The 26,949-nt window shown below is 44.6% G+C and overlaps 1 protein-coding gene across 6 annotated transcripts in view; it reads left to right on the top strand.

Moving 5' to 3' along the window:
* The window catches only part of PFKFB1 (6-phosphofructo-2-kinase/fructose-2,6-biphosphatase 1), a 66,962-nt gene that overhangs the window by 39,123 nt on the left and 890 nt on the right, over window positions 1-26,949 (top strand). For 3 of the 6 annotated variants that reach the window (XM_009197691.4, XM_003917771.5, XM_009197693.3), the window contains 12 exons: window positions 1,173-1,266; window positions 2,080-2,146; window positions 3,032-3,106; window positions 3,595-3,651; window positions 5,761-5,882; window positions 9,985-10,192; window positions 12,889-13,035; window positions 16,558-16,662; window positions 21,568-21,697; window positions 24,265-24,327; window positions 25,391-25,455; window positions 25,814-26,109. In XM_009197691.4, coding sequence (XP_009195955.1) covers window positions 1,173-1,266; window positions 2,080-2,146; window positions 3,032-3,106; window positions 3,595-3,651; window positions 5,761-5,882; window positions 9,985-10,192; window positions 12,889-13,035; window positions 16,558-16,662; window positions 21,568-21,697; window positions 24,265-24,327; window positions 25,391-25,455; window positions 25,814-25,873 — 1,193 coding nt within the window. In that variant the 3' untranslated portion in view covers window positions 25,874-26,109. Of the gene's footprint in view, window positions 1-1,172; window positions 1,267-2,079; window positions 2,147-3,031; window positions 3,107-3,594; window positions 3,652-5,760; window positions 5,883-9,984; window positions 10,193-12,888; window positions 13,036-16,557; window positions 16,663-21,567; window positions 21,698-24,264; window positions 24,328-25,264; window positions 25,358-25,390; window positions 25,456-25,813; window positions 26,202-26,949 lie in introns of those variants that run through there. The other 3 variants (XR_001898568.3, XM_003917773.5, XM_009197692.4) reach the window with 3 other exon arrangements.

The raw sequence follows: 26,949 nt of genomic DNA, 5'->3' as shown, positions 1-26,949 counted from the left end.
GTTCAGGGTTTCTGATTCCCCTGCTTTCTATCTTCTTCATTCCACTCAATTCTCTCAAAGGCCTCCAGAGTTATATTTCAAAGCACAAAGCTGAACATGCCTGTGACCTCCAAAGGTCCCCTTGGCCTGCAGGTTTAAATCCATAGTGGATGACTCACCATCCTCCAAACGTGCTCTTCCTTCTGCCAATGCCATACTCTTGCTCAAACTGTTCCTCTACCTGGATGCCTTTGTTCCTGACTCCCACTGCCCATATCTGCCTGTAAAAGGCGCCTACCCTAAAAAGCCTTGTTCAAATGGTGAAACCTTCTCAGATCATTCCAAGTACAATTAGTCTTTCCTTCCCTCTCACTCTCTTCCATGGCTTCATATTGTCTTTGTCAGAGCATTTAACAAACTCTGTGGGAGCTCTCCATTTACTGGTTTACTCACTGTCTTACCTGTTGGACCGTGAGTGCCTTAAGGGCCCCATCATGAAGATCGGGCTAATCCCTGAGACCCAGAGCTCATATCCTGCTTCACAGAGTAGGAATCAAAAAGTATTTGTTACATGAATGAATGAAATATTAACTCTTTGGCTGCTTATCTTCTTTTTCCTCCTTTCCTTCCCTCCTCTCTAGTTTTTCATCATTGTAAGTGGGAAAGTATGGCCTAGAGATTTAGATTTAGAATCTTCATCATAATATAGAAAAATAAAACAACTTTGGACTAGAAGTCAGGAGGTCCAGTCTATATCTGTCACCAGCTCACTCACTGTTTGACCCTTGGTGATTAATTTTACTCCCTAGATCTCCATTTCTTCATCTTTCCACCGGAGTAGGGCATTTTAAGGATTGGTGTTTATGATAAAGTAGAATAATGGAAAGACCATCAGCTATGTTGCCAAATAGACCTGGGTTTGAATCTCAGATATCCACAGATAGGAAATAATTGTGCAAGTTTTTCCTATCTCTGAACTTTCAGTTTCCTCATTTATAAAATGGTAATAGTGATCTCTACTTTGCAGGGCTGTTGTGAGGAATAAATAAACTGGTAGCCATAATTTGAAGTTTTAAAAGCAATTTTATAGCTACAAATTATACCTTCTTCCACCTCTGAGGTCCCTCCCAGCAAAGACATTTTTTGGCCACTGGGATCTTCCCAACCTCTTCACTGGCGCTCCCTGCTTTCAGTATTTAATTTAGGCCAGTATCGACGAGAGGCAGTGAGCTACAAGAACTATGAATTCTTTCTTCCAGACAACATGGAGGCTCTGCAAATCAGGAAGTAAGTACCCAATATTTTAGGAATCTGTGCTGTCCCGTGGCTGAAAGGCCCTTGTTCAGATACTGGGGGAGTAGGGCAGAATAATCTGGACCAGAAAGGTGGCCCTCTAGACTCTCAAACAGTAGTTGGAACAGCCCTTCCATTATCCTGCCCAAAGGCTTTTTCTGGTCATAACCATCCACTTATCAAAAACCTTTAATGGTCTTCTACTTCTGACAGGAGAGAGTAGAAACTTCTCAGCTTAGCATTTGAGGCAAGAATCTCAATAGCTTGGCCTACTCTAGTTTCTGTAGTCTCATCAGTTCAACCTCAAGGTCTATCTACACTGCAAGACGCTGAGTAAAGGCAGACTAGAGCCTGGGCCTTATGCCCTCAATATAGAACCCAGCAGTGAGTAATCACTAAAGAGATTTTTGCTGAAAGCATAAATACATTGCCACTGTCACGCCTGTGTGTTACCCATGCCAGGAATGCCTTTTATTTCACAGACCACATGCTCTACCTGGGTTCATAAAACAGTTCAGCTTGAGTTCCATTAGCTCAAGGGTTGGAAGCCTTAATATTATGGCTTCTGTCATTGCTCAGCTTTTCCTGATTGTGTCACTTTATACCTGCCCCTAAGCTGTGTAAGCTGTGCACATACAGCCACTTTCAACTGTTTGACCCCTCTGTGCTTAGCACGGTGCCTAAAGCACAGGGCACATAAGTTAGTCTAAGACATGAGAGATGATACAGAAGATACTGCAGACAATGAGAGAGGAATCCATCCTGGGTGATAAGGGTTGTCTCTTTTTCTTTCCTGGTCTATTTCAGGCAGTGCGCCCTAGCAGCCCTGAAGGATGTTCACAACTATCTCAGCCGTGAAGAAGGTCATGTCGCGGTAAAGAAATTTGTTATTTTTTCCTTGGGTATCTACTGGGAAGGGAATTAGCTAATATGTACTGAACATTTACTGTTGTTCTGAGTATTTGCATATATTAATAATTTCATTTTATGCTCCCCCCTTGAGGTAGGTATTGTTATTATGCCCCATTTCAGAGCCCAGAAGAATGGTTCACAGACACATTAAATAATTTCCCAAGGTGGTACAGCATATACCTGGCAGGGCCAGAAATGGAATCCAAGTTGTATAGCTTCAGAATCCCCACTCTTAACCACTGTGCACTACCAGTCCACCCCCAATAATTCAGCAGGACTATATTAGAATTTAAAACTGCAGTACAAACAGTTTTGAGTTCTAGAGACTTACCTAAATATCTAGTCAATAGTTTAGCTAGGATTTGCAAATTCTGAAAGGGGAGGAGATTCTCAAATATGCAAATGGTCCAATCTCAGGTACTGAGGCTAGGGAATTGTTTCTTGTTCTTGAGGACTTCTAAAGTGATAAGGAAGGAAGAAGCTTCAGCTAGGAATTGAGAGAACCAGTTCTAGCTCTGCTCTGTCAGCAACTCTCAGTGACTTTGGTCAAGGCAAGTTCTTCTAGGCCTCAGTTACCTCACCTATAAAATGACCCTAATAAACACCCACAATGTCCTCTTGCCTTATTACACTCACAGGGTAGCATACATTTCTGGACAGACCACAAGGGCCCAATATGTGCTTGTGAAATTGTCATAAGCCAATCATGAATCCTTCCTATCCTTCAAGACCTTGTTCAAGTTTTACCTCTATATGGAAGCCCTCCACTTAGCACAGGGATGGGCAAAGAGTAGGTGTTCTGTTAGCACCAGATTCAGAGTAATCCAATCTCATTACCTGCCTCTAGGTTTTTGATGCCACCAACACTACCAGAGAACGGCGGTCACTGATCCTGCAGTTTGCAAAAGAACATGGTTACAAGGTATGGTAACACTCCAACTCTTATTTAGAGCCTATTTCTCCAGCACAAACCCCAAAGAAAGGCAAACCAGGGGACTCAGAGCAGCCAAATCCACAACCATAAGCTCAACATTTTAATTTGGTTCTCTAACTTTCCAGGATATAGTCAGAAGCAGCAAAGCAGAACAAGAAAGGAGGGGTGCCACATTAGGCAATGGAAGATGACTGCAGACAGGCTGGCTATGGGGAAAGAGTGGAGAGAGTCACTACAAAAAGCTTATATAAGACCTAAACCCAGTAAAGATATAAAACAACAATCTGGGGTCATTCAGTTTAGAGCCAATCTGCCTCATGAAACTCAGAAGCCTGAAAGTACCACTGTATGAGAGCATTATGTTGTCAGAGATGCCCCTGGAGATGATTTAGAACCATTGAAAAGGAGTAAAGCTATGTTCAGCTCCTATCAAACATAATTTCCTGCTGGAAGTCTCTTTTCTGTTTCTTTTATAGGTGTTTTTCATTGAGTCCATTTGTAATGACCCTGGCGTAATTGCAGAAAACATCAGGGTAAGGACCACCAGTTACTTTTCCACTTTGCTCTGCCTTAGGCTTAGATCATGCCTAAGGCAGAGGTGAGATTATGCTTAAGGCAACTCCATGAGATTAAAGAAAGTATTCCTCCCTGATCTTCTCCTCCTCGTTTTTATAGGAAGCATTCCCTAACCATCCTGGCCTACAATGACTCTATTAATTTTAACGAAGCCAACATATATAGTGCCCTTCCTATGCTCCAGATACCAGACTTGACTGTCATTAATTTTCACAACAAAACTGCATATTACAGATTATTTCCATGTTAGAGAGAGGAAACTGAGGTTCCAAAAGGATAAATGAATTGTCAAAGATTCATACAGACAGAAAGGGATAGAAGTGGGACTGGACCTCAGGCTTGGCTGTCTGCCTCAAAAGCCTACATTTTTTATTCTACCCCAAAATTCATACCAGAACTACCACTGCTCTTAGATTCTAGGCATGTGGTCTAGAACTAGGTCATTTACCACGTTTTGTTGTTCCTCACTTCATCAAATTACTGGAGCTCAAGAACAGAAGAGACCTTAAGGGCAATTTTCTTCTACCCTCCATCAGATACTTGAAGTCTTACCTAAATGTATATCTAGATTTTCTTTTTATACCTGCAATGATAAGGGGCCCATTGCTTTCAACGAATGCGGTCCAGTCAATCTGGAATCTGCCTCCTTGTAATTTTTATTAATTGGTAATTTTTTTAACCTTTTGGGGCATACAGCATGTTCATTTCCTCCCTTCCCTCTTCATCCTCCCATCTATCTATCTATCAATTCAACAGAAATTGACTATATACCTGGACTTGGCCATTCTGGGCATTAGAGACATACATATGGATAGTGGAGAGTCCTTCCCTTGAGCATATATTCTAGTGAGGAAGACTGGCAAGTATATGTACAGAACTCTGAGAACTGAGGTGATATGAGGGAACAGAGGAAGCTTTGGGAAGACAGTGCTGAGGGCCTAACTTTGCATGGGGGCAGAAATCAGGGAAGCCTTCCTAATGGAGGTAAAATTAAAACGAATAAGGATATATGCGATTGTTATTACAAAAGTGTTCTTCACACATGAATGACACTTCAGTTTCCAATGACCTTGAAGAACACATAGGAATTTGGTGCGTGAAGAATGGAAAATAAGGATATAAGCATATACTAAGTATGGCATCTCCAGAGAACTATAAGTAGCTTAAATTGGTTAAAGTCAAATGTGTGGAGAAATAGGGGAGCCATGGGAGATAAGGTTGAAGAAATAATTTGGGGCCCAATCATGACAAGCCATGAGCTGCCTGCTAAAATAATTCACACTTTTTTTCTAAAAGTTATGACAAAATGTATAAGGGCTTTAAGTAGGAGAATACTTTGGCCAGATATTCATATTAGAAATACCCTTCTGGCTGCCAGTATGGTGAATACATTAGAAGTAAAAAATATATAGACAAAGTAATTGGGCACACAGCTATAGTGAGCACAAGCAAGAATGAATGGATATTTAGAGGAGATGATAGAGTGGAGAGGATTTGGTACCTGCTAAGAGGTGAGGGATGATAGAAAGACAGACATCTAGGATGACTCCCAGGTTCCATTTAGGAGCAGATGATGGGGTAGGTGATAGTGCCAGTACCTGAGATGAGGACTGTGGGAGGAGACAGTGGGTATTGGTGAATTAGGAGAGGCCAGTCTTCAGAAATCCAAAGACAGCATGTCATAATCTCCCAGTAAACACTTGATACATGTAAGCCGTAATGACCGCTGGACAAGATCTCTGGTTCCACTTCTTCAGCCATTTCTCACATCACAATTTCTGGTCCTCTTATAAATGTTCTTCTTTTATAAACAGTGTATGCTCTGCGACTGAGTATAATGTAACAGGCTTTCTTTGAGATTAGGAATGAGGAGTCACACAACCAGCTTCTTTTCAATTGGCTGATTTTTGTAAACTTAGGCAAGATGTGTTCTCCAGGTCTCAATTTCCTCATCTTTATAATGAGGCATCTTGTACTCAGTGGTCTCTAAGAACCTTCCAAAGAAAACCATCAGAGACTGTGTCTCACAATGTCTCCCTTGATACCTCTGTTCTCCCTGATCCCAGCAAGTGAAACTTGGCAGCCCCGATTATGTAGACTGTGACCGTGAAAAGGTTCTGGAAGACTTTCTAAAGAGAATTGAGTGCTATGAGGTCAACTACCAACCCTTGGATGAGGAACTGGACAGGTAAGAGCCAGCACCCCGAAGTCAAGGTCTAGATCTTTTGCCCAGTTTTGATATCCTGTAGAACCTGGAGGGAATATCCTCCCTTTCTGAGCCTCAGCTTCTCTATCTGTAACATCAGGAAACTGAACTTGATTATCTTTCTTCAAGGATCCTTTCAGCTCTGATTCCTTGATGTGTAAGGTGTTCCTAAGATGATTAAAATAGTGTTTTCCTGAGCAATATGAACAGTTCAGGACCCCCTCCTGAACAGAACAAATGCCCCCATCCTGTGGGTGTTGCGATTATTATTACAAAAGTGTTCTTCACACATGAATGGCACTTCAGTTTCCAAACATGTTTACCTTCTTTCTTACATTTCATCCCTTAGGACTCCTGTAAAGGAGGCTGAGATAAGTCTTATGATCATAAAATTTCAAGAAAAAGAAATTGAGTCTTAGAGAACTGAAATTACTTTCCCAAGCTCCCATCACAAGGGGTAGAGCTAGGATTCTAATTACATGTTCTGTCTCCTAGTCATGTCTCTTTTCACAACATTCCCATGTCTCATCAATCAACAAGTATTTGGACCCTTTGGGCTGTGGTATATGTAGGGGGTATAAATAGGGGCAAAAGAGGTGGGTTCTATCCTCGGGTAGGTTCTATAGTGCTTTGACATATGAGAACACCCATTTAAAAAAAAAAAAAAAAAAAAAAACAAGAAATGCTCTGTCATAGTACCAACTAAAGATAGGAGAGAGCAGTTGTGAGTTTTAGATGTAGAATGTTCCCAGAACCCTACTCTCTTTGAAAATGTGTTGTGATGAGAAGAGACCCCAAGTGAGAAGTATAAAGAGGCTTCAAATGGTCATCACCACTCTAAGAAATCTAAAGAGTGGCCTTACCCAATTGAAGTACCGAGAGATCAGCACTGTTATTGCCCCACTCTTTAGATGGAGAAACTGAGACCCAGATCAAATCAAAGGCTTACTTTGGGCTACACAATGAACGAATCAGTAGCACAATATCTGTTCGAACCCATATCCCAGTTGTGCAGATTGTTCATTGCACAGGCACCCTGGTCAAGGGTACACTCGCTTCTCTCACCAAGATGTGTGCTGAAGTAGGGCTGTGTGACCCTGAGGAAAGTACGGCTTTTGAAAATTATCACAAAGGAATGACATGGGCTAACAGCATATGGTGAAAGGAGCCTGAAGGCCGGAGTGGAGGGTGTAAGTGAAAGAACGGCATTGACAAAGCCCCAGCCCTGGGCCCAGACCCTGCGGTTGCTAGGTTGCTGTTTGATGAATTAGTTTGGGCCAGAAGAAGACAAATCTAGAAGGTCAGCTTTATGTCATCATTTTTCTATCAACAGACATTTACAGTCTATGCATCAGGTCCCAGCCCTGAACATGGAATCAAAAGAGGAAAGGGCTGTCCCTGATTTGACAGAATGTCCAGTTAGTTGGAGAAGACAATGAGTACACAGTTGGTCACAACTCTGGTGACAGTAAACCAAGTGGGCTGTAGAAACATGGGACCCCGTCCAACTTGGAGGAAGAAGGTCTAAAAGAGCTTGATTACCCAATAAGCAGACTACACACAGGGTACCAGCAAGATAGGGGCTACCAAACTGAGAAAAAGAACTATCTTAAAAACTTTTATTTATTTATTTATTTATTATTTTATTTTATTTTATTTTATTTTATTTTTGAGACAGAGTCCCGTTCTGTCACCCAGGCTGGGGTGCAGTTACATGATCTTGGCTCACTGCAACCTCTGCCTCCTGGGTTCAAGCAATTCTCCTGTCTCAGCCTCCTGAGTAGCTGGGATTACAGGTGCCCGCCACTGCACCCAGCTAATTTTTTTATTTTTATTAGAGACAGGGTTTCACCATGTTGGCCAAGCTGGTCACTAACTCCTGACCTCAAATGATCTGCCTGCCTTGGCCTCCCAAAGTGCTGGGATTATAGGCATAAGCCACTGCACCCAGCTGGCTTAAAGGCTTTTATAATATTGGATATTTCAAAAACAGCATCAAGGTAGTCGAAGTGGAAAAATATAAAACCAGAACTTGGGAGAATCTCCCCATATTCTATAGTTTATAATTTTTATTTTAAATAAAAATTTAAAACTTTTTTTTAATTTTTAAAATAAAATTAAAAATTTGGATGGAGGCAGGCATTAACTACTCTACTATTTTTGGTGTGGAACACCTCTAAATGACTTCACATGATCCTGGTCTCAAAAAAGGCTTCCTAAAGAGTGAATATGCTGGTTCTTGAGGTATGAATGCATAGCAGCTCAACTTTGGAAATCAGGCAAAGAGAATAGCACTTTGTAAGTGCCTAGTTAAATCTGAACAAGAGTAGAGAAATATAGCAAATATTCCAAGTGTAATAGCAAAGGTGTGAAGACAAGAATGAAACAGAGAAGATATGGGTATGGGCATGGGACCATAAAGTGAGGCCAACCGGGCCCAGTGTGAGAAGGCAAAACCAGAAAATCAGACTAAGCTGAGGAATCTGGAAGCTCCTAGAGCCTCAACGGACCTAGTGTTAGGAACAGACAGTAGCCAGGCCACAAGTTTGCATCAGATATTTTCTACCCCTAGGCTCTGAGGGTTCTAGAAGAAATTACTTGAGGGGGGAGTATTCTGGGGTTCTTCCCGAGAAGTTGGCCTTGGGAAAATCACTTTCTCTATGCCTCGGTTTCTTCACCTTTAAAACAGAGGTGATAATCTCTGCTCTGTAGTAATATTATGAGGATTCATGTGCTTAAAAGTTCCCACTCCCTGCCAGATGCACAGAAAATATTCAACAAATACAAGTGCCCTGTGGAAGCCATTGGGCACAGGTGGGCATGATGAGTGTGGTGCAGCATAAAGGACTTCTCTAGGAAAATCTAGGGAGAGGCTTTCTGAAACCAAACCTGTCGGCAACCTTACCTGCCTCGGGTTAGTGCAGTGCAGCTCTTTCTATTCACTTGGTTTTGTTACCATGCAACCAGGGCTGCTGGTGTCACCCCATTGCCCCAGCCTTCCACTCCTCTTCCTAGGGATTTCTCCGAACTCTATACAGGCCAACAACTAAACGAGTTAATGCCTGGTACAGTGTAGGCCTCAGAAGTCTTGCTCCATGTTTCTAGTCTTCTGATTAGTCAGTGCCTACACTCCACCCTCCAGCTTCTACACAAACAGGTGGTTGAACAGTTTGAATATCATTCAGTGTATAGGTATTAGTTCATGACAGAGCACAGAATTGAGGCTACGGTAAGGAACTTGGGACAAGGACCACAAGTTCCCCAATGATGTTGTGGACCACCTCTGTAACCCCATGCCACACTACTTGGCACACCTTAGAGGGAATGACTGTTTATGGAATGAATGTTGAGCACTGATCATGTGTTTCCAAGTATTTGTTCCTGACTGGCCAGAGAGCTCCCAAAGCACAGACACTGGGTCTCCATGCCAAGCACAATGCCTAGAACACAGGAGTATGTTTGGAGTATGTTTGTTGACTGCATAGCAAATAGGAAAATAACCCAGGCCAACCCCCGCTTCTGAGTGAGGAGAGAGACACACACATGCACAGACACACATATGCACACAGACGCAATCTGGTAGTTGTGTGTTGAGTATAAAGGACAATATGTAGCAAAGGCTAAAAAAAAAAAGAGAGAGAGAGAGAGAGAGAGAGAGAGGTGAAGAGCCCAACTCAGGATCAGAAAGGGTAGGGGAGTGAACAAGTCAGGAGCTGCCAGTAAGACATTAGAGTTAGCCAGGGATACAAAGGATTACTGCTTCTCTCTGACTATGTTAGGGATGTGAACCCCAGAAGAGAGAACCCAGCTGCTTGTAAGAGGATGAGTGAAAAGGCAGTTTGGCTCAAGCTGAGGCTGAAGGAAGGAGACAGGGGGAAATAGCATATAATGAGCTCCTTTGGGTGGCCAATAACCAAGTCTCTAGGACAGGTACTCGGTACAGGGCAAGGCATGGCATCACATTAGGTGACAGCTGGGTTGTGGAAGAGGTTTGAAAGGGTGTGTGGTTCGGGGTTTCTTTCGGGGTCAACCCTACCACCATTAGCCCCTGAGCTGCCCTTGCTCCTGCTTGGGTCTGGCCCAGCCACCTGTCCTACATCAAGATCTTCGACGTGGGCACACGCTACATGGTGAACCGAGTGCAGGGTCACATCCAGAGCCGCACAGTCTACTACCTCATGAATATCCACGTCACACCTCGCTCCATCTACCTATGCCGGCATGGTGAGAGTGATCTCAACCTCAGAGGCCGCATCGGAGGTGACTCTGGCCTCTCAGTTCGTGGCAAGCAGGTATGGTGGACCACATACACCCAGATGGGTTGGCTGGGCTGTCCTAGGTGGGCTGGAGGTGTAGTGGTGGCCACATTCTGGGTCCTGAGGTGGGATGACCCAGGGATGGGGTAGAAGCAGATTCCATCACTCCTACTCTTCCATCCATCAGCTACTCAGTCTCTTCCCAGCCGCCGAATGATTCCCTATGCCACCTGTTCTGCAGGTCTAACAGCTTGGCCTTGGCACCCAAGGCCTGCCCAAAGCCAGCTGCTCCATGACAGTGACTCCCTTTGCCCTTCCTGACTGGTTCCATCATCTTTCTCACAACGTTGTGCCTTTGCTGGTGCAGCTCCCCCACCTAGTCTACCCTCTTCTGTCTCCTCTGTCAGTGGGTGACCATCAGTGGCACAGACAGCTGCCCTGAGAGACCCATCCTTGAACCACTCTTCTCCCCAATTCTGCCCTCCCCACCTCACCCCAACACAGGTGTCACACTGGCAGCCCCTGTCCCCACCCATGACAGTGTCCTTCCTGCCCTCCCCACTCCCTTCCAAGGCCCAGCACCTGCTCCAGAAAGCCCTCTCCATCCTCTCCTCCCTCCCAGGCAGGTTGCCATGCCCTGGGCTCCAGCTCTCCCAGTTCTGGCTCATGTGTGGCTCTCCTGGCCTGAGTGTCTTCTCCCCAGCCCAGCACAGTGACCTGCATGTTCTGGTTGCTGGCTAAATACAGGGATCCATTTCCACAGCATTTGGTCCTGCACCTGGGCTTGTTAGCACAGGTATTGTTCCTGCTGGCAGGACCACTTGGGGATGGAACAGGTGGGAAATGAAGTGCAGGATGGACAATTGTTGTCATGATTGTCATTTATTGGACACCTATGCAGTCACGGTGCCATCTGCTTCTGCATGTGTGGCTCATTTCATCTTCACCACAGGTCTGTGGGGTGGGCATTCCTACCACCAGTTTATGGATGAGGAAGCAGAGAGCAGCCCCAGGGCAGGTGGCCAGGATGAGACAGAGCCAGGGCTGAAAGCGGGGCCTACTGACCTGCCCTCAGCTCCCCCACTGGAGATGGGGGGGTGCCCCAGGCAAGGCACTACCCTGGATGGCCACGCCCTGGTGTCTCCCTTTCTGTTACCTCCAGACTGACAGCCTCCCCTCAAGGTAGACTCTAACCTGTGACTCCCTCATGTCCCACTCCTCAGAGCAGAGTCAGAGGCTGCTGGAGGTGTGACCTCGGCCCATGGCAGCCCCTGCAGCCAGGGCCATCTTGGGTGGAGCCAGCCTGGCCCTGCCCACACAGCTCGGAGCCCAGTTGGACACGTGGCTGTCTCCACAGGGCATGTCTCCCTGCACACAAACCTGTGTGTGTGTGCATGCACACAGCTGATGCCACCTTCACGCTTCTCACAGAGCACCAGGCCCAGTTTACAAAGCACCTCCCTGTCGAGATAGCTCTCACTTGTGCAGCACCCACTGTGTACCAGGCTGTGGTCGGGGTACTCCCCATCCACTATCTGAAGTGCAGCCCTCAGACAGCAGGCCAGGTGAGCCGGTGCTCTTTGGATATGAGGCCAGGGAGGGGCAGGGATGTGTCTGACGGCACAAGGGACCATGTAAGGGTGCTGAGGGAGTTTAACCTATGGCTCCTACCTCCCTGTCAAGGGCTCCTTCCACCGGAGCATACTGACTCCTGACTCATTTCCATAATGAAATGTATGTATGAAACACCTATATCTGCATATAAAAATGTGTGCCTGGACCTATGCACCTGTGCAGATGTTCCTAACACATGCCATCAGTGGTTAACAACACACCTATACACAGAGGAGGAAATCACTAGCTCCTCTGGGCTCCCACAGCCCTTTATGGTTCCCCTCGGTGCTGCCAGTGTTTCCCTCACTGGACTGGCCATGTCTTGAGAACAAGAACACCCCAGCACCCAGCACAGGGCCATGAACACTCAATACATGTGTGAATGTCCCTAGAACCTGGGTACCAGGAACCCTGCTTAAGCGATAAGTGTTCACAGTGTCAAAAAGTAAAGTCTCCCAAATGCCACAACCCCTACTTCCAGTCCATACTCTGGTACCCCCAACCCTAGAATTCTTTGCCCTTGTTGTCTAGAGTCTGCTTTCAGTGCCTACATGGGCCTATCCCAGAGTCTGTCCACCTGAGGTCAGGCCATATAACACGACCAAGGGGTTGCTGTTTGTGGAGCATGGGGATCAGTGGAGGTGGAAATGTGGACAGAACTCAGTCGTGTGACTTGGTTATCCACAAGCATATACTAAAGGCACATAGAAGTGCAGGATAGAGCCAGAAATGGAGAGATAGACTGTGCATGGAGTGCCTCCATTGGTACTCTTGTCCCAGGCTCCACAAATATTAGAGGTGGGCCTGTTTGAATGAATGAATAACCAAGTAGGGGCTTTGGTGAGCAATCATCAAAGAGCGCGCGCGCACACACGCACTCTCTCTCTCTCTCTCTCTCTCTCTCTCACTCACTCACTCATGCTCTTTTCTATTCCTTTGGCCTACCATCACATGGGAAAGAGTATGACTTTTTATAAATTTGGAACATTTAAACTCTTTGCTCTGCTTGTTCATCACCACTTAATTTGTGGCAGATCTGAGCTTGTTCTTATGGCCACCCTGCTCTCTCTCACCTCTCCTTTTCCCCTTCTCTCCTCCTCTGCATCCCCACGCACTAGTATGCCTATGCCCTGGCCAACTTCATTCAGTCCCAGGGCATCAGCTCCCTGAAGGTGTGGACCAGTCACATGAAGAGGACCATCCAGACAGCTGAGGCCCTGGGTGTCCCCTATGAGCAGTGGAAGGCCCTGAATGAGATTGATGCGGTGAGATGCATGGGGTGAATCTCCTGTGTGGAGGGGGTGACTTGAGTCTGGGATTATCCCCTGGGTTGCCTCTGCTCCAGCCCCTATGGGGAGCCTAATTAGTTCAACAAACTTTTTTGACAACTAGCCATGTGCCAGACCTTATTCTATGTCTTGGGGATCCAGTGAAGGCCAGAATAGACAAAGTCTCTGCCCTCATCCTAAAGACAGACAGTAAATAGGACATTACATCTCAGTGTGACAAAGGGCTATGAGAGGAGAAGTAGAAGGGATTATGGAGGATCAGAGGGTGAGGGTGCTCCTGACTCAACTTGGTGGTGGGAGATTTACAAGGAAAGCTTCTTGGAGGAAGCTAGAGGTGACATAAGAAGGAGGCGAAATGGTCTGGGGAGTGGGGAAATAAATTTAATTCAGAGACAGAAAATAGCTCATGTGAAGACCCAGAGATAAGAAGAGAGCATGGCAAGTTCAGGGAACTGAAGGAAAGAATAGCACAGAGGCTGGGACAGCAATAGTGGGATCTGGAGAAAAGGGAGATGAGGCTTGAAAGGAAGCCAGGCCACCAGGCTTTATAGTTCATGTTGAGGGATTCAAATGCTGCCCTAACAACAATGAGATGCCATTGATGGGGTCCACATCAAGTAGGAGTAGTCTGACTGTGATGCACATTTTTAAAGAAAGCCCACTCTGGGCATGTGTGGAAACTTGGTGGGAAGAAGGCCAGAATGAACATGTAGACCAGTAAGAAGTTGATTGCATTAGTCTGGTAAGAGGTGGGGGCATGTTGGACCAGAGTAGTGGCATTGGAGATGAAGTGAAGGACTTTGGGAATGTTTCAAAGGTGGAATCAGGTCAGGTGCAGTGGCTCATGCCTGTAATCCTAGCACTTTGGGAGGCCTAGGTGGGAGGATCACTTGAGCCCTGGAGTTGGAGACCAGCCTGAGCAACATAGTAAAACCCCATCTCTACAAACAATTTGAAAATTGGCTGGGTGTGGTGGTGCATGCCTGTGACCTCAGCTACTCAGGCGGCTGAGATAGGAAGATTGTTTGAGCCTGGGAGGTTGAGGCTGCAGTGAGCTGTGATCATGCCACTGCACTCCAGCCTGAGTGACAAGCAAGGCCCTGTCTCAAAAAAAAAATTTAAGGTGGAATCAGCAGGGCTTGATGGTGCACTGGCTGTAAGGGATGAGGAAGAGGGAGACATGAAGGACCCAACCCTGGTGGTATAGCAATCTCTCTTCAGGGTCAGGTTCTTCCATGAGCTCTTTGAGAAAGGAGCTGTTTCCTCTCCATTGTTCACCTGCACTGTAGGTACAATGGCACTGGGCAGCAGCGCACAGGTTATGATTGTTAGGCATCAACATAAAAGCTTCACCACTTGTGTAAATAACTTGCGTGTGGGTAGGTTAACTTACTTGCCTGCTAGATATGCCTCTATAGAAACAGACACGTATGTGTGTGTACATTCATACATATGTGTATATAAATATAGAGGTACAGAAATACACATAGCTAGAAAAGGGCTATACAGCATTGTTCTGTATACCACATACATTTGCTATAAAATATATGCAAGCAAATATGAAATTTCTTCATCATAAGTTTGGTGGCTTCTTATTTCTGGTCCACATGTGGTGTAAACATTTATTGAATCCCTCCTTATTTCAGGTTTTGGAGTGACGCTGGAGGTGGAAATTGATCTAATTCATTCCTGTCTTCACTGAATTTTCAGGCTAAATAGGGTAGACAGAGGAATAAACAGAGAAATAGAGAACAGCATGTGTGATACAGGCTCTGATAGGCAAGACTATGGGTACATAGAAATTGGGGCAGGACACCTAACTCAGCCAAGATCTACCTGGAAGAAGTGATACCTAGCTGAAGCCTCAGGTTTGAGTAACAGTGAACCAAATAGAAAGGATCAAGAATGACATTCCAGGCAGAGAGACAGGGATAGGGAACTTCATAAACAAAGAGGTTGATTGGATGTGTTGAAATGCTAAGGTTGTAGTAGTACAAATGGAGAGGGAAGAAAAAAGGAATCGATTTGAGAGAGATTTAGGAGGTGGAATCTCAGAAATTGGCTATGAGGGGTGAGTGAGGAAGAAGCAAGAATTAAGGATGATGATAAAGCAAGAATTTAAGTTTCTGGTTTATTTTCCATGATTAATAAAATATTAATACTTGATTCTAATGATTGAGTCTTTAAAATGTCCCTTGCATATTCTATACTAATATATTTTATTTACATTTTTCCAGTATTCAAAACACTTCTATGAAGTAGTTCTAATTCTCCACATTTTGCAGACAAGGAAAGTAAAATTTGGAGAGGTTAAGCAATTTGACTCAATAATGAGTCAATGACCATTTCTATAGGCAACAGGCTCCTAGTACTCCTCAGAATAGAAAGTTGAAGCCAATCTGGAAGGACCTCATGTACCCAGTAGGGTGCACTTTCTTCCATGGGCAGTGTGGGTTGGAGAAGTTTCACACTGCAGAGATGTTTGTGGGTTGGGGTAGGGGTTCACTTCCTCACCCCTGATGGGGGCATGGTAGATGGGCCCAGTAGACAACAACCAGAGGCCGCTGGCCCCCTACAGGGAGATTTAATTGGAATCCACATACCCAAAAGGAAACCTTAGAAACCCAACATAACTTTCCACCACCAGCAGTAGTCACCTCACCTCTGGGAGTTTCTCAGTAGACTTGGAATCTCTCATAAGCACCTTAGGAACTCATTTTCTGAGGACTCAATTCCTTTTTTGAGTGAGGAGAGTGTATCTCCCCCAAATCCACTCTGAAACCATTAGGAATTTATTAATTTTTCTTGTCTGAGATGTCTGTGGATGCCTGTTTATCTGCCAGAGTTCCCAAAGTAGAGGTCTTCAGACACAGGCACACAGATAACTCTCACATATACACCAGAGACATAATGAGGGACATATACATTAACAGACACACATGCCACAGACACACTGAGACCTGCATGGAAAGACCACATGGACACATTCTCCAATGCTTAGACACCCTGTACACACACACACACACAAACACACACGCAAGCACACAACATATGCTGAGACAAATACACAAACACGAGGCATAAGTCCTTAAACATACCACAAGTACATAAGCATGCTCCACACAGACTTGTAAACACAGCCACAAATTCTTATGCCCATATTTTTATAAAAATACATACTTATATGTATAATGTACACCTGCAGACCTATCTGTACAATCATAGAAAAACATCATACACTCAGCCTGAACACATCTATCCACATACACTCACTGTCACATCCACACAGCCGCACACCTTATACACACACACAAACACACACACACAGACACACACACACACAGACACACTTATAGATAACAGGCACAGACCCAAAGCTGTGTTCACAGAGACCCAGGTGCTCATGCGCTACTGTTCCACAATCATCGAAGAATTATGGCAAAGACTCTGTGGAATTTCATCTTGTGAATACTTTTGCCCCCAAATACTTTTTCTCAGGGTGTCTGTGAGGAGATGACCTATGAAGAAATCCAGGAACATTACCCTGAAGAATTTGCACTGCGAGACCAAGATAAATATCGCTACCGCTATCCCAAAGGAGAGGTAAGGTTTGGGGGGTGGCCTAATGCCTAGGACTACTCCCCAGTGTCTTCATTGCAACTGCCAGGATTCCACAGTTGTCTAGACAGCTCTAGAAACAGAGTAAGCATATCTTGCAGCAGCTGCCATCCCACAAGGCACATGATTATCTGGCCCTTGGTTGTTTTAGATTCTTGGCTATAGGCAACAGATCCATCCCTTTCTTTTAAAAGCTACATAATTTTCTTGCTTATTCTCTTTCTGCTTCGGAAGTGCTCACTTTATCCTGGACCTTGTCTCTGGTATCCCTTCATGAAGACACTTTAAATAGTTCAACATACTCTGATTTCCTGATATTTTGTTGCCAAGTTGCCTAAAGCTCCAGCCTCTCTGGGCAGTTGGCATTGTCCCAAGAGACAATGGCTAATAATTTAATCAACTTCTTTGCCACTACATGAACCAGACCATCAGTTCCCTATCCCCATATGAGATGAATGCTCATTGCATTTGATCAAGCCTCCACTTAGCCAGTTCCACATTTTAGAGCATTTATTAGTCACACTTTATTTCTAATATAAATTGCTGGGAAAAGTTATTAGAAAAGAAGGACATCTGGGAAGATAAAACAATAGATATTCTATTCAGTTATACAACACTTTCACATTTTTTCTCTTCACCCTCAGAGATGACATTATAAAATTCATCTTAATTTGACCTCATTTTCCTTTAGGTATTTAGAGGCTGTGTTATTAGAGGTATACAATATTAAAGCAATTATGTTTTCTCAATGAATTGCACATTTTATCATTACATAGGACCAAACCTCTTTCTTCCCGATAATCCTTTTTGCCTAAAAACGTATTTTATCTGACATTAATATAGTTGTACAAGATTCAGTGACTTCTGGTGACTACTTACCTAGTTCACTTTTAGCTATTCATTTACTTTCAACTTCCCTCTGTATCTTTGTTTTGTGTCTCTTATAAACAACTTACAGTTGGGTTTCGTTGTTTTTAATCCAAACTGAAAATATATGTCTTTTGAATGGTAAGTTTGGTATATTCACTTTTATTGTAATTACTAACTTTTTTAGTTTATTACTATTATCTTGTCTTGAGTTCTCTGCTTAGTTTTTTCTCTTTTCCTGCCCTCTTTTGGATTGATAAAGTTTTTATATCCATATTTAAGTTACATAATTTGTTTCCATTCATTTAGAGATTACCCTTAACATTCAAAAAATTTTTCATCGTGATTCTTTCAATTTTTAGTTGATATCTCAATAAGGATGTAAGGTCAAAATGTATTTCAAGACCACTCATAATAATTCTTTGCTGAGTGCTATTATGCAACCAACTCGAACCCTTAGCATTTTAATATTCAGTATTAACAAAATCTAAAATCAATATCTCCACCCTCTACCTAAACAACAGAAGAACTTTAAAACTCTGGCCACTGTGTCTCCTAATTTACATGTTGTTTGTATTTTAGGTCAAACTTGGTCTTAACCCCCAAGTGAATTATTACTGTTGTCGTTATTATTGTATGCAGTCAATGTTTATTTAGATTTAACCACATGTTTACCAATTCCTCTGATCATTCTTGCCCCTTGCACCTCAAATCTTCCCTCTGAGTTCATTTTCCATCTTTCTTTTTTATTTTTATTTTTATTTATTTAGTCATTTATTTTATTTTATTTTATTTTTGAGATGGAGTCTTGCACTTTCTTTTTTTTTTGGTAATTTTTCTAATTTATTAGTTTAATATCCCTCCCATTTAAAAATTTAATTTAATGTACTTAAAAAAATTGACACATAACAATCCTACATTTTTATGGAGGTACATAGTGATGTTTTGATACATATAGTGTATAGTAATCACATCAGGGTAATTAGCATATCCATGATCTCAAACATTTATCATTTCTTTGTGTTGGGAACATTCAATGTCCTCCTTCTAACTATTTGAAACTTATAATATAAACTATAGTCACCCTACAGTGCTATAGAACACCATATTATATTCTTCCTGTCTAGTTCTAATTTTATACCCTTTAACAAATCTCTTTTTCCCCCCCAACCATTACCCATCTCAGCCTCCAGTATCCTCTGGTCTACTTTTTACCTCTATGAGATCAACTTTTTTTTAGCTTCCATATATGAATGAGAACATGTGGTGTTTAACTTCCTGTTCCTGTCTTATTTCACTTAACATAATGTCTTCGAGTTCCATTCATGGTGCTGAGAATGACAGGATTTCATTTCTCTTTTATGGCTCAGTAATATTCCATTGAGTGTATATACCAAATTTTGCTTTATCTAGTCATCTGTTGTTGGACACCTAAGGTTGATTCCATGTCTTGGCTATTATGAATAGTGCAATAAACATGGGAGTGCAGATGTCTCTTTGATATAATAATATCCTTTTTTTATTTAAGTTCTAGGGTACATGTGCACAACATGCAGGTTTGTTACATATGTATACATGTGCCATGTTGGTGTGCTGCATCCATTAACTTGTCATTTACATTAGGTATATCTCCTAATGCTATCCCTCCCCCCTCCCCCCTCCCCACAATAAGACCCAGTGTGTGATGTTCCCCTTCCTGTGTCCAAGTGATCTCATTATTTAATTCCCACCTATGAGTGAGAACATGCGGTATTTGGTTTTCTGTTCTTGCGCTGATTTGCTGAGAATGATGGTTTCCAGCTGCATCCATGTCCCTACAAAGGACACAAACTCATCCTTTTTTATGGCTGCATAGTATTCCATGGTGTGTATGTGCCACATTTTCTTAATCCAGTCTGTCACTGATGGACATTTGGGTTGATTCCAAGTCTTTGCTATTGTGAATAGTGCCACAATAAACATACGTGTGCATGTGTCTTTATAGCAGCATGACTATATTTATTTTATTTTTTATTTTTTTTGAGATGGAGTCTTGCACTTTCGCCCAGGCTGGAGTGCAGTGGCGCGATTTCGGCTTGCTGCAAGCTCCGCCTCCCGGGTTCACGCCATTCTCCTGCCTCTGCCTTCCGAGTAGCTGGGACTACAGGCGCCTGCCACCACACCCGGCTAATTTTTTTGTATTTTTAGTAGAGGCGGTGTATCACCGTGTTAGCCAGGATGTTCTCGATCTCCTGACCTCGTGATCCACCCACCTCAGCCTCCCAAAGTGCTAGGATTACAGGCGTGAGCCACTGTGCCCGGCCTTCCATCTTCTTTAGAAGCTTTTTTAGTGAGTAAACACACCCTTCTTTTTGTTTAAAAATGTCTTGGTAGGAGGGGGTCCTCAATCCTAGTGATGCTTGGCTGGGTAAAAACTGTAGGTTGACAGTTGTTTTCTCTCAGCACTTTGAAAGTATTACCCTCACTGTCTTCTGGCTTCTACTGTGGCTAGGAAATCTGCTGTCAGTCTAGTTTTCTTTTCTCTCTGGCTACTTTTAAGGTTTTTGTATCATTGTTGCTTTAAAGTTTCCTTCTAATATGTCTAGATGTTAATTTCTTTTCATTTATTAATATATTGCTTGGGATTAGTGAGACTTCCCGAATCTGAGGCTTGGGATTCTTCATCAAGTCTGGAAAACTCTCAGACATTTTATCTTTAAAAATTCATCTCTCACATTCTATTATCTTCCTCTGGAAATACAATTGGATGTATGTTACTCCTGCCTCTATTCTTCATGTCTCCTAACTTTTCTTTCCTATTTTCTATCTCTTTGTATCTTTTGCTGCATCCTGAGTAATTTCTTCAGCTTTATCTTCCAGTCACTATTTCTTAAGTAGTATCTAATATGCTCCTTACCCCATCCACTGAGTTTTCAATTTTAATGACTATTTTTTTATTTCTGAAATTCTATTTAGTTCTTTTTCAAATCTACATCGCATTTTTGATAACATCTTGTTTCTTCCTTACATTTTTTATTCCACTTTTTATTTCTTTAAAAGTTTCAAACATATTTATTTTATATTGTGGCATCCCTTATCTTAAATTTTTAGGGTTCTCTTCTTGTTTCTGCTTATTCTCACTCATGGTAGCTTATTTCCTTGTGTGTTATATGAGCTCCAGCTTGGCAAGAATTTATCTATGGGAATCTCACACAGCCTGAGTTAAGAGAATCCAGAGAGATTTCCGTTTGCTTCTTCTAAGCAGTCCTGGGAGCTAACGACTTGGGATCACTTTTTATTAAACTCTCAGCATAACATTATTCAAATCACATGGGTAGTGTAGCTCTGAATCACCAGCTCACCTGAGGGAAGTCTGGTGGTTATAAATTCTTACAGGAGGATTTTCACTTATTTCCCCTGAGAGCCAAGGAGAGACAGACACATTTTCTTGTTGTTTCTTTTTGCTTGTTAAGGAACTTTTTCTAGTTTGCACTTTTGCTGAGAGTGTAAAGATTTGGCCTTTGAGGGTCTCAGATTTATGTGAGAGTCTCAGTCTCAACTCCCCACCTTGTGCACACCCAAGGCCTTGTCTTCTACTTCTATAAGGTTTTTAAAACTCGAAACTCTTAGTTACTATGATTGGCAAATGCCGCCAGGGCAGCTGTGGCTTCTACATCCACATCACTTTTTTTTCAGTTTTTCTTCATTTTGGGGCCCTATATTTATAAAATTTTCTTTATTTTTGTGAAAGGTCAGCAGTGCACTTAAGAAGACAATTTGCAGTGGGGAGTTTTATTGTTGTTATTGTTATTTAGTCCACTGTATTGGTACACTTATTTAGTCCACTATATTGATAGCCCCCATTTAGCAGATAATGAAACTAAGACCCTAAGAAGGAAGTGAGTTGCCTAAGGTCATACTGCCGGGTCAACAATTGAACTGGCACTGGAACCAAATGTTCTTGATTCCTAGTTTAGAGTTCTTCCCCTCTGGGCAAATGTGCCTCATCTCCCTTTCTCACTCAAATATCTCTCTTACATTTAGTCCTATGAGGATCTGGTTCAGCGTCTGGAGCCAGTGATAATGGAGCTAGAACGACAGGAGAATGTACTGGTGATCTGCCACCAGGCCGTCATGCGGTGCCTCCTGGCCTATTTCCTGGATAAAAGTTCAGGTACTACCCTCATCTCTGTTTTGGGGAAGTTTGATGGTATTTGAGACACTGACACCAGCAATTAGATATCTATATCTTAGTAGTTAAGAGAAGAGTATTTAGAACAAGGATGCCTAGGTTCAGATTCTTTCTCTTTCACATACTAGCTGTACTGCCTTTCACAAATTACTTTAACCTCTCTGGCCTCAGTGTCCTCCTGTGTAAAATGGGGACAATAACAATGAATTTTAAGTAACATAAGTAAAAAATTTAGAACAGATCATGACACACTGTATGGGCTATATGTTAACTGCTATTATTAGTATTGTTCTTAGCTAACATTTTCAAAGCCAACGTTAACAGTCTGCCTCAATCTGGAAAAGATGAGCTAGTATTTCTCTGAAGCATGCTACCATCAGGTGATAGTGGGGCCTTTTGTAGCTTCATGATCCTGACTACAAGTTTCTGTCCTTGCTATAGGGGTAATTTCCCCAAGATAGTGATGTTTTCATTTTAAATTGTTTTTCAAATGATAGTTTATTTTTAAAAAATATCTAGGCATTGCATTTATACAGTATTTACACACTGACTACATAGGCTGAACTGCAAACTGGGGCAGCTGGCCTGGCAAAAAAACTGTTATATCACTTTCAGGCATGAGATTCCATTTCCAATGTGGATGCTGAAATGTTAGCATTTCCAGGATATTTTTAAGGTGTCTCAGAACAATGCAAAATTATATTCAATGTCTACAATGTTTTACAGTCTTGGATCTTTTCTACAATGCTGGTTTGAAAATAAAGAACACTGTAATATGGAGTCATCCAGAATTGGAACCCAGGGCACTTGAGAACTTGACATTAAATAAGGAATTTCCTCTGCCCAGTCCTCAGTTTCCTCACTGGAAATAGGTGATAGGATGTGTGGTGTGGGTCCTTGCACTGGTAGATTTCTCTGTGTTCACATCTCTACTTTTCGAGGCAATGTTTTGAGACCATGAGGCAGGTGCTGTAACTCCCATTGTCCAGATGAGGAAATGGAGACCCAGAGAGGTGAAGTGACTGGCACAGGGTCATGGGGCTCAGAGTGTCAGGGATAGACATTGATCCCAGGTACATGCCAGAGGACTTCCCCTTTCAGATATGTGTAGAGTGCTTTTTACACACAGGCTACCTGTCCTGGGAGCCAGACAAGGCAGCACTGGACAGATGTTCTCACCCCCCGCAACCCACCCACCCTATTACTCAGGTGAATGCTGGAACAAGGCCCAGAGAGATTATGTGACTGAGAATACAGACCCACAGAACCTCAGGGCTTGGGCACCCTCAGAGTACATCTAGTCCAATCCTGTCCTATGAAATGGGAACACTGAAGACCAGAGAGAGCAGAGGCTGGGGCAAGGTCACTAGTGGAGGCAGTGGCAGAGCTGGGTCAGAGATCTCAGGCAAGTCACTTCCCTTCTCTGAGTCTGTTTCCTAAAGTGTACAAGGAGGGTGTACAGTCTATCTTTAAGGGTGTCATGAGGTAGTGGGCAAAACACCGTTGGCCCAGGGCCTGATGATGACAAAAACAAGGAGGAGCAGCAGGATGGATGCCCAGGAAGGAAAACAGCCAACCTAATGTCTCAGGAGGCTGGGAGGGCAGTGGCAGGCCTCAGAAACCTAGAGTGGAACCTGCTGTTCAGGGAAGCCATGAGGGGTGGTGATCCTGCAAAATGAAGGGAAATGGGGAGTGTTATGTGCAGGTGGGCGGGAGAGTGGGTATCAGGAGAGATTGCCTAGCAGGTGGGTGTATCACCCCCAGGACACTGCGAGCCCCTGGATGGCCGGGGCAGTTGACAGCAGGGGCCAGTGCATGAATTCTGGTGTCACAGGGTCCCAGGTTCAAGTCCTTGCTCTGCTGCTTCCTGGCTGTGTGACTTGCAGAGAGCATTTTCCCTCTCAGAGCCTCAGTTGGCTGAGACCATGAAATGGGCTTACTGCCCCCACCTCTCGGGCTTGCCCGAGAAATGGAATCATAGGCCCAGACAAGAAATTGCACATGAATATTCAGAACAACTTTATGCATAATGTCAATAACTGGATACAAGTGATGGACAAATGCTCGTCCATCGCCAGGCCTGGGGCAGGAGTGATCAGAGGGAGCAGGCCAGACTGGGAGAAGGCTGTGGGTGCTGTCCACTGCCACAGCAGGGCCTCAGAAAACACTTGCTGACGTGAACTGTGGGCCTTTGTGGTGTGGGGTCTGCGGAAGGCCCCAGCCTTGGGGCGGGAGAGAAGCCTGCCTGGGTCTCCTGTTGGCCCTGTGAGGTGGTGGCTGTCTCCAGGGTGGCCGGCCTGACCCTCCTGCAGGACACGCAGTCCAGTCTACCACCATTTTCCAGGGCATTCCTGCCTCCCTGCTCTCCTCCTCTCTTCCCAGCTGCTCTGAGCGCTGCCCCTGCAGGGTTGGGGGGAGTAGGCCCCTGGTGAGGCCCCACCACGGCAAGGGGACATGAAACGGGGAGCATCCAGCAAGCCTGGGGGCCTGGGGAGGCTGTGTCCTGGCCAGCACCCTGCCTCTGAGGGCTGCTTCCCGTTCCTTTCTAGATGAGCTTCCATATCTCAAGTGCCCTCTGCACACAGTGCTGAAACTCACTCCTGTGGCTTATGGTAAGTACTCCCACCCTGATTCAAGGACAGGCATTTAGAGGCTATGAGCATGGCCCTAGTGCCTACCATTTGCCAAGAAGAGTCCTGCAGGAGGTTCCCTGGGTGGGTGTCCTGCAGGAGGTTCCCTGGGTGGGTGGTGGGGGTGGGACTGATGGTAGTAGGATAACAGGGAAAGAGTAGGATGGCTTCTAAATCTGGGGATGGCGCTGACTTTCTGTGTCTCTGCCAGAGCGCCCAGCACAGAGCACCAAGCTGTGGAAGGGGGATTCCCCAAAGGGGACCAGAGGAAAATTGTAGGTTAGGGCCGTATTGGAGAAAGAGCACAAAGACCAGCCTGGGCAGTTTAGGCTCTTGCTTGGTACATTAGCTATGAAAGGTTCATGAACAGGGGAGGGACAGAATCAAATCTATTCTGGGGTGCAAACAGGGCAGATGACCTACTGAAGCCTGGAGTAAGGTGCAGTCCACAGGGATGAAGCTAAGGGAGCTTCCACAGGCATTAGGCCCCCTCTGTCAGCCCCAAGCCCCCAGTGCCCTCCTCCCGTCTTCAGGTTCCCTAGAACTCCCACGTGACCTTCCATACTCCCTGGTGTTGCCACAACCACTGTCCTCCAATAAACTTTGCCTGGCACTGATCGCCCAAGGCAGTGGCCCCAGGACTCTTCCACCTCTTCACCCACCTAACAAGCCCGGAGGATCCGCCCAGAGCACTACATCAATAATACATAGATGAGACTGCTGTCCTGCCAGACCTCGAGAGCTGTGGGCAGCCAGAGTTCATCTCTCATCTCCATCCCCATTTACAAATGAGCAACTGAAGCTCACAGAACTAAGACCAGTATTAGGGGCAGAGGTGACAGGATGCCCTGTTGGCTGCCTCTTAGGCCTGGTGTCTTCCCCACACATCACACAGCTGTCTAAATTCTCCTCTGTACAGGCGAGTCATGATCTGTACACAGTATGAAGCTGGGGGTGTGGCTGGTGATGCGGGGGAGGTGATACCTCAGGGAAGACCTGTGCCTACCTTGGGGGCTTATGGACAGATGGATTGTTCTTTTCCAAGGCTGCAAAGTGGAGTCCATCTACCTGAATGTGGAAGCCGTGAACACACACCGGGAGAAGCCTGAGGTAGGTGGGGGACTCCATGGCCCAAGCTGGCTGTGGACACAGCACATGGTGAAAGCACCTTATCCACAGAAAGGCTGCCCCAACCCCACAAAGTCTGCGTGTTTTGCACCAACAGAGGGAGCAACCAGCACCCAGAAATGTGGAAACCACAGCCCAGACCCAAGGCACTATGGAGATACAGGGCTGGGGCAATTCCTGCCAAAAAGGCCTCAGGCTGAGATTCCCCCAGGCCTACCTGAGGGTCAGGATCTGAGCCTAGCTGAAAGAGGGGAGCCTGGCAATGAGGACAAGAGGCAGTGGGGAGGTTGGGGCCCTGCACTGCTGTCTCCTTCCTATTGATCCTGCACTCTCTCCTCAGAATGTGGACATCACCCGGGAACCTGAGGAAGCCCTGGATACTGTCCCTGCCCACTACTGAGCCCTTTCCAAGAAAGTGTCCTCATCGCCTTCCACCTTTAGGAAATGCTATCCTTGCTCTTCTCCTACTCTGCCTTGGCCTCACTGAGGTACTCCACCGCCAGTGAAGAAGTCCTCCGCAACTCCCAAACAAGCCTCACTTACTGGCCGCAACTAAGGAGCTATCTAGCTCTGGATGAAACTTACTTTCTTAATTCCTATTCTCTGACGAATAAAGACTTACTGCCTACAAGAGGAGAGGAGGAGGTCATGGCGAGGCTTTTCCAATTGTTCTCAAGGTACTGATCCTAATCCTGACCCAGCTCTGCTGCTATGAGGGCATGGAACAGGTAAGGATTTCCTGGAGGGAAAAGTTCTACAGTAGCACCTCCAAAGATGGGGGAGAAGATAGGTGCCTGTGAGTTCCTGTGGGCCTTGTTCCAGCAAGGTGGCGGTGGGCATGACACTTTCATCCTTACACTCAAGAGAAGAATCTGGCACTTGAGCCAAGTGTTCCTTTCTTCTCCAACTCTTGCTGCCATCCTGAGTGATTTCACTGTTTATGTGAATGATCCAGCCAATACTCTGGCCTCACAGTCCCCTGACTCCCTCAACTCATCTTCTCTCCTTCAACTACCTACTCCATGGATTTTGGTATCATCTCCCTGGTCTGACTTCTTAAATGCAAGCATCCAACTGTCTGACCACTGCCCACCCACTACCCCAGTCCTTACAACTCTGTATCATCCACTGAATCCCTAGCAGTATGCCTCCATACAGTAGGCATATATGTAGTATTTCCTTCTTTTTTTTTTTTTTTTTTTTTAGAGACAGGGTCTCACTCTGTCACCTAGGCTGAAGTGCAGAGGTGCAATCTCAGCTCACTGCAGCCCCGAACTCCTGGGCTTATGCGATCCTCCCACCCCAGCCTCTGTCACAAGTAGCTGGGACCACAGGTGCACACCACCATGCCCAGCTAATTTTCAATTATTTTGTAGAGACGAGGTCTCACTATGTTATCCAAGCTGGTCTTGAACTCCTGGGCTCAAGTGATCCTCCCATCTTGGCCTCTCCCAAAGTGCTGGGATTACAGACATG

The sequence above is a fragment of the Papio anubis genome, chromosome X, assembly GCF_008728515.1.
Source record: "Papio anubis isolate 15944 chromosome X, Panubis1.0, whole genome shotgun sequence".
Lineage (NCBI taxonomy): Eukaryota > Metazoa > Chordata > Mammalia > Primates > Cercopithecidae > Papio > Papio anubis.
This window is presented reverse-complemented; position numbering and strand designations above follow the sequence as displayed.